Here is an 8,057-nt window from a genome sequence, read left to right as displayed (position 1 = left end):
CGGGTCAACGCCGGGGAGCGACGACCGGGGGTCAGGTCGGGTCAGCGCCGGGGACCGGAGGTCGGAGCCGGCGGTCGGATCTGGTCGGCTCCGACGTTCAGCGACGGCGCCGGGGACCGGGGCCGGTGCGCTTGGGATGGAGAGGGGGTAGGGAGAGAGAGAGAGAGGGAGAGCCGGCGACCGGAGGTCGTCGCCGGCGGTCTGGTCAGCTCCGGCGACCGTTGGTCGGAGCCGGCGGCCGGATCGGGTCGGCGCCGGGGACCGGGGCCGGTAAGCTGGGGGTGGAGAGAGGGTAGGGAGAGAGAGAAGCTAGTTTTAAAAGACTCCATAGAAGCTAACATGACTACACTAATTGCCAACTCATACGGTAAATTTAACATCCCAATTTTAACGGAACACTGGTATCCTCTAAAACTTTCACTTCAAAATGAAAGCTCCCATCTCAATTCCAGGTAGGGAGATACAAGACATGGTTCTACTGCACTACATTTTGATCATTAAAGAAAAAAAGACGGGCATCTTATTTCTTTTTTTTTTTCCGTGGTAGGTGAGACGTGCAGGTCTTACCACATTCACGTTAGTCTTTCATTTCCTTTCAAATCACAGAAGTCAAGTTCCTAGTTAACTTAAGAAATTATGAGGGAATGCAGATTGTAGACAGTATGTTGCTGGTTAAATTAAGAAATAACAAAGCTGAACAAAAAGGATACTCTCATGATATCTTGACCGAGGAGTATACACATCTTCACATCGAGGACAGTATATATTCACCCTGCTTTGTCGAGGAATGTCCGACTGACCAACAGGGAGGCATGGTTGTCCACAGCAGTAAACTCTTGGACATCTCCCAAACTCAGCATTCTTGTACTTCTCTGACTGAAGAGACCAGATGCCTTCCAATTATTATAGCTATGACCGCATATAATTTTCAGTGATTCAAAAAATTCTTACCATAGCAGCGAGTCCCTTCGTTGTCAATATGTAGCGGGCATGTATTAGACCATAAAGCATCTCCGCTGCTGATTCAACTAGTTCATTCTGTTCTTCTGTAAACATATCACCTACACATTTCAGGCATTCTCATCGATCATAGGACCTTTGAGAAATTATCACAAGATAACATGCAAAGGACCTTTTTCAAATCCTAACGGTATAAACCTGACTTCTATTATGGCATGGAAAAATGCTTCGCAGAACAAGTTAAGGATACATCTCTAATTTGCAAAACTATTATATAGAAAAAAATCTTCAAAATTACTATAGTTGGAACTATTAAGCCAAAGTTCTCCTCTAAGATACAGGAAAATACCAATCACAAAATTCCACCCTAAACAGCACTAAATATAAAAAATAAGATGTTTACTTTCAACAAAGCACGGATCCAATGTTAATACTGTTTCTTTGACTGGTAGGTTAGTTCACTTGGCAAGTTATCACAACGTTATGAATTATAAAGAAGCTAAGTCGACAAAAAACAGTCTTCATTCTCAATACAAGCTGGGGATCTATTTTAATTTGAACAGTCACCAACACAACCTCTATAAAGAGAACTTATACACACACACCCCTCCTTTCTGGTGTTTAAAACTCTCGATAGAATATATGATTTCCTTCAAACAAGCAAAGCATAAGAGGCGTCCAGATGCATACAAGTACAGCAACAATAATACACATGAGAAACTAATACAACAATCATCTTTTTTTTTTAAATTGTAGTAATAGAGCAATATCTTAGCGAGTGCATAATATACAGTATGCTTGCAAGACAGATTATTAAGACAATTCACCTGAGAGAGTAACAAATATCAGCTGATATTACTATTAGATCCATAATGGTAAACAAATCTCTCTAAATGCCAAACCATTTGTAATATGGTCCGTCTTATTTCCATTAACAACAACTGCCATTGACTAAGAGATCAGTGAGGAACAAATAAGGCAAACCAGTTAATGGACAATCACGCCAGCAATAGAAACCTTCGATAACCAGATGAGCAAATCACAGTATATAGCAGAAAGAAGTGTTCACAATCTGGAAGGACAAAACTCACCATGAGAAGATTCGACATCTAGAATCAGATCAAGTGCATAATCATAATATGGTACGAGGCTGCTTAGACCGCATAGGTTAAAGTCATCTTGGATGTAGTCATCATCAACTTCACAGAAGAACTCATTCCCACGTAGACTGCAGTACCATGAGATCCATGAAGTGTCTTCTCCATCAGAACCACTAATATCTGACGCCTCACTGTCTGTTTCTGATTCTACTGCAAATGGAAAACACAAGTAAAAACTTTAATGAGAAGATTTAGTTTCATAACCGGAGAATTCAATTATATCTGCTTAACGACACTTAAAATTATAAGTTATGAATCCCTTTTCCTAAGAGCTTACGGATTAATATAAATTATCCAACATCAAGATTATAACAAGATAATGAAAAGGTCTGATTATCCAAATAGCTCACACTTATGGCTGTCAATTAAAATGACTCAGCTTGAAGTTCCACATTTGCTAACATAACATTTTTGCCTTAAAAGTAGCATAATCGAAACTAGACCAAGATATAGATGAATCATTCATCTGATCCCATGGATTAAAACCTATTTTTTTTCCTTGTAAAAAAAGCCTATTTAGTGATTAATATAAGTGATTAGTTACCAAATAAAGCCCAGTTAATTCACTGGCTGGTCAAGTTTGTAAAGTCCGTTATCTTACTATTACCATCTTTAAATACGAAAGAAGGATTGTGTGGAAAGAAAGGAACTCTACGTGTTTTGAAGGTGGTAGTTCAATCCAAAAGATAAAAATGAATTATCTGCTGCTGTTTTAGTTTCCGTGTAAACAAGAAAAGATGAGATTCGGAAGCTATTTTAGATGTTCTAGGATCTTTGTAACGAGATAGAAATTTCTGATGTACACTTTGATTTTGGTACATTTTCCTGCAATTATGGCCAGCACAGACTTTGTGCTTTTTGAATATATAAAATTTGTTACCATCTCAAAAGAAAAAAAGGATTAGTTTTGATCTGAAGATACTGCATGAGGAACAAGCTGTTTAAGATGCTCTACTTGTCTTCCAGTTAAAAACAATGTGTGTTCAACTTGTGTTAAATATTATCTTTTTCACAATTATTGTTTTTTTTCCTTTTATAGCCGACAGCATGTAAAAGGGATAGATGAGAATTGACCCATGCACCTTTTAGTTACAGGTACGAGTACTTACTAGCGAGCTCTCAAAATCTTTCTGGAAGTGTTAACCTTACAGATGCATTTGTCGATTTAGTATATGCTGTACTGTACCCATTAAAAATTAGAAATAATACCTTTGGATCTGGAGTCATTTTACAGGTGGAATCTGGGAAGATGATATGAAGTGTTCTTGACATCCCTTTTCTTTTTAAATTTCAGCGTGACAAGTCTAGTTTTGCATATAGCCTAAGAGAATTAGGATGGGAAGTCGGCCAAGAAATCAGCCCCATCAGCTGGCCAATTGGAGCAAGAAATGCATAAATGTGATCTCCCTCTTCAATGCTCATTTAATGAAACCCTTCCCGGCCTTTTGGCTAAGGTCAAGTGTAGTCTCCAATGTTCATTTAATGAACTCAATGCGTGTTACCAACTACATAACTAACAGAATGATAATCCTCTTGAATAGGAAAATTCTAAGGGTAAACGCCATGACAATCTCTACACATGAGGGTCTTATATCACGGCCCGCCTTATATTTTTTATGCGCTAAACTTTTATTTGGAGATAAGTCCTACGTCAGGGCCTTAACTATAACAGTCTACTATAATGAATGTGAAGACTTCAGAAAGCAATGAGATACAAAATAAATGGCATGTCTTAGCCTCACTCAAATGGCAAATGCTCATCTGTGATCCACCACCCTAGGAAGTGCCAAAAGAAGAAAAAGAGCAAAAAAGCATAAAGATTCGCCCGAGTTGCTTTGCTTATTATAGCTAAACAAATCTACAATGTTCATCCTTGAAGATTCGACTGAGAGTTATTTTACTGATTATAAGCTTATTGTTACACGCATATCATCTATGTGAAATAACGCCAAAAGTTTGTTTTAATGCATATCTAACAAGTGAATAGGTGATATTGAACCGACACCATCCTTTAATTCCCAAGTAAGTCTAGGACATGCTGAACTAACACTTCTACCAATTGAATTCAAAAAATGCTTATGCTAAAGCAATAACTCAATTCAAAAAATGCTTATGCTAAAGCAATAACTCTCTCCTCTCTGTTTCTTGTCATCTATGAAGAGTTCAGACCTTACAAAGATCATGGAAACATGCTTTGCCCTTAAGTTATTGTAATAACAACACAACAACATATTATACCAAGTGTAAGCCTACAAATGGGGTCTGAAAAGGGTAAGATGTAAGCAGATCTTACCCCCACCATTGTGGGGCTGAGAGGTTGATTCCGATAGATCCTCAGCACAGAAGAAAAGTTTAGAAGCAGGGTGGCAAGAAAAACATGGCAGGAAAATAGCAAGATACAAAGAAAATCAAGCAACAGATAGTAAATACATATTGAAGAATAAGAAACTATGGGTTACAAAATAATACTATTAATAAGGAGAAGAGGACAGGAGACGCCCCCTATCTCTCCTACATAAAGTGTGACAACATTCAACTACCTACTAACATTCTACCCTAATTCTCGATCTTCATATCTTCCTATCTAGGTCATAACCTCAGTAAGCTGAATGCATGCCATGTCATGTCTAATCACCTCCCCAGTTCTTCTTCAGCTTAACTCTACTTCTCCTAACTCCTGCTACATCAAACCTTTCACACCTGCTTACTGGCACATCCACGCACATCCTCTTCACATGTCCAAACATCTCAATCTCACTTCCCTTATCTTGTCAGCCTCGGAGGTCACTCCCACCTTGCCCTGTATAACTTCGTTCTAATCATCTCTCCAAGAATGTTCACACATCCATCGGGCATCCTCATCTTCATCCCTGCTACATTCATCTTCTAAAAGAAGGTGTTCTTGACTGGCCGTCACTCTACTCATACAACAATATTGGTCTAAACACCACTATGTGGGACCACCTTTAAGCTTTGGCACACATTCTTATCGCACGATACCTCGAGTGTGACCCTCCAGCTCACCCACCCCGCTCGCATACGATGTGAGACACCATCATCAATCTCCTCGTCTCATTGGATTATGAACCAAGATACTTGAAAATTCCTTTCTTGGAATGATTTATGCATCGATATTTCCTCTACCACACTTATAGTCCTTGCATAAACCTCTATCATACTTCCTAGAGAGCAGGTAATCTCTCTTGTGTGTTAGCCACCAAACTAAGGTAGGTCAACAACTGCTCCTCCTTCTTTTGAAATCTCAACTTAGCTATGACCAGCTCAAAAACTTTCACGATATCTAAAAGTGATATTCCTCTGTCATTTCCATCTCCAGAGCCAAACATTCCGTGTACATTATATCCTCCAGAAGTGCTCCCTACACACCATGTTGATCGATTAGCCAGTGTCAAGGAAATCAAAGGGGAGGAACCAAGACTAGGGATGCACACAGGTTTAAGTTGTGGTACTCAGGAAGCTCGAGGAATAGAAATGGAGTAGGCATTTTAGTAAACATGGAACTCAGGGAGCAAGTGGTAGAGGTTAGAAAAAGGCAGCCCGGAGCACTAAAGCTCCCGCTATGCGCAGGGTCCGGGGAAGGGCCAAGTGGTAGAGGTTAGAAAGGTGAATAATACGATGATAGTCATAAGTAACAACACTAGAACTAGAATCAACATGATGCCACATGAAGCTTTAATATCGCCAAATGCAGAAAAAAAGCTTAACACTCGTAAAACTACTGAACTTCACGTCATGCTTTAAAATGTAATTTTGATCATTAACTACTCCTCCCAGCTATTTCCCAGCGAAAGTTCAACCTCTAAAAGCTAAAACTTTAAATAGCTAACAACCAACATAACATATAAATTCAATATACACTCTTTATTCCAACATATGACATTGTTTCCATTCCATTTTGGACTTCTAAAATGTTTAACATCACTCCATTTTTATACAACTTTCAAGAATTCAAATTAACTATCCAAATATTAAAACTTTAGCGCCATATTTTATATATTGAACTTTTCAACCATCTTTCTTCCATTATCAGTTACGAAACAATTCTTCCACTATCACCAATACTACAAAATTCTAGCTGGGGATGACCTTGTACTCCATGCATAAATCTGTTACACTTCCAAAGGAGCAGGTAATCTATCTGTGTGTTAGCCACCACACTACGGTAGGTCAACAAGTGCTCCTCCCTCTTCTGGAAGCTCAAGTTAGCTATGACCAGCTCAAAAGCTTTTGCAAAGTCTAAAAGTGATACTCCTCTGTCATTCCCATCCCCAAAGCCAAAACCCCCATGTACATCATCATATCCTCTCGAAGTGGTCCTTATGCACCATGTTGATGAATGCAGCCTGTGTCGAGGAAATCAAATGGATTGGAACCAAGACTAGGGACGTACACGAGTTTAAGTTGTGGTACTCGGAAAGCTCGAGGAATAGAAATGGAGTAGGCATTTTAGTAAACGTGAAACTCAGAGAGTAAGTGGTAGAGGTTAGAAGGGTGAATGATAGTTTAATAGCCATTAATAACAACACTAACACTAAAATCAGCATGGTGCCACATGAAGCCTTAACATCGCCAACGGCAGAAAAAGCTTAATACTTGTAAAACTCCCGAACTTACTCTCCTGCTTTAAAATGTCATTGTGATCATTATTTACTCTTCCCAATAAATTCCCACAGCCATAAAAGTAAAATTTCAAATTGTGCAGCCAAAGTTCAACTTCCAAAAGCTAAAACTTTAAATAGTTAATAACCAACAAAAAAAATAAATACAACATACCCCCTTTATTCCAACATACGACAAAACTTTGGGACTTCTAAAATGTTTAACATCACACCATTTTCGTACAACTTTCATGAATTCAAATTAACTACCCAAATTCCAAACCTTTAGCTCGACATTTTCTATATTGATCTTGTCAACAACCTTTCTTCCAGTATCACGAATACCATTTTCATACACGTATGTTCATATATGCATAGTCATTTTAGCATTATCAAAATAGGAAGAAACGATATATACCATCAGAGCACTTATTATTATTATTATCAGGAGTAGGAGCGGAGTTTCTGAGATGGTCCTTTGATTTGGACAAATGAAAGCGATGATCCTTTCCGCCATTAGTAGTATCCCTAAGAGTAGTAGTAGAGGTAGAAGGAGAAGAGCGCTCCAAGTGCTTATCCAAAGCTTCATTTAATCTCTTCCTATCACCTACACGTCCCATCATCTCCGTCTTCGATCCACCGCTAACTCTTCTTTCTTTGTACATATCTCTCCCTCTCACTCTTTAGGGCTTCGATTGCTCGGACAAATGAAGAGAGAGAAACTTAGGGTTTTTAGTGGGGATTGAAGAGAGATAAAAGGTTATCCCATTTTTTTCTCTCTCTAATTTGTGGAGTTTTAGAGAGAGAAAAAGAGGGATTTTGTGGCCGGAGAAGGACGTGATAACAAACACCGGCGGGAAGAGTAATAGCTTAGCTTTGGTTTGGTCAGGCGATATTTTCGGATGGGTAATGCTACTGTATTCTCACTTCTCCCTTACAAACCCAATCAAATATTTTTCTTTTAAGTTTGTTTAAATAAAATTATTTCTTTTAGTAAATAGTTTTTTAATTTTAACTTTCTATATAACAAGATCACAAGATTATAAAATATTCTGATATACTTGATATAACTTTAATTTGAAATCATAAAATTTAAAATTCTTCTTGATTTTGTTACTCTATGTCAAATCAAAATAGATCATTTCTTTTAAAACAAAAAGAAAATTATTTACTTCTTCACCATTAATTTTGAATCTTTGGTTTGGTGGATTCAATTTGGCAAAATTGAATTTTTCTTTTGTTGTTCGGTTTTTCTTCGAATTTACATATAGTAGAAGCCTTAGTTTACCAGCCTACCTTCTTTTTATTTGGCAAAATT

At 38.1% G+C, this 8,057-nt stretch overlaps 1 protein-coding gene across 3 annotated transcripts in view; it reads right to left on the bottom strand.

Moving 5' to 3' along the window:
- Positions 1–7,697, bottom strand: part of LOC107872910 (casein kinase II subunit beta-3) — a 12,318-nt gene extending 4,621 nt beyond the window's left edge. Inside the window, exons 1-4 of one of the 3 annotated variants that reach the window (XM_016719565.2) lie at positions 7,158–7,697; positions 2,052–2,270; positions 952–1,061; positions 711–876 (exon numbers count right to left, since the gene is read on the bottom strand). In XM_016719565.2, the coding sequence (XP_016575051.1) occupies positions 711–876; positions 952–1,061; positions 2,052–2,270; positions 7,158–7,404 (742 nt within the window). In that variant the 5' untranslated portion in view covers positions 7,405–7,697. Of the gene's footprint in view, positions 1–710; positions 894–951; positions 1,062–2,051; positions 2,271–7,157 lie in introns of those variants that run through there. The other 2 variants (XM_016719566.2, XM_047413588.1) reach the window with 2 other exon arrangements.
- Positions 7,698–8,057: the final 360 nt, after the last annotated feature.

This window comes from Capsicum annuum, chromosome 6, assembly GCF_002878395.1.
Source record: "Capsicum annuum cultivar UCD-10X-F1 chromosome 6, UCD10Xv1.1, whole genome shotgun sequence".
In the NCBI taxonomy this organism is placed as follows: domain Eukaryota; kingdom Viridiplantae; phylum Streptophyta; class Magnoliopsida; order Solanales; family Solanaceae; genus Capsicum; species Capsicum annuum.
The sequence above is the reverse complement of the archived record's forward strand: the minus strand, read 5'-3'. Positions and strand labels throughout refer to the sequence as shown.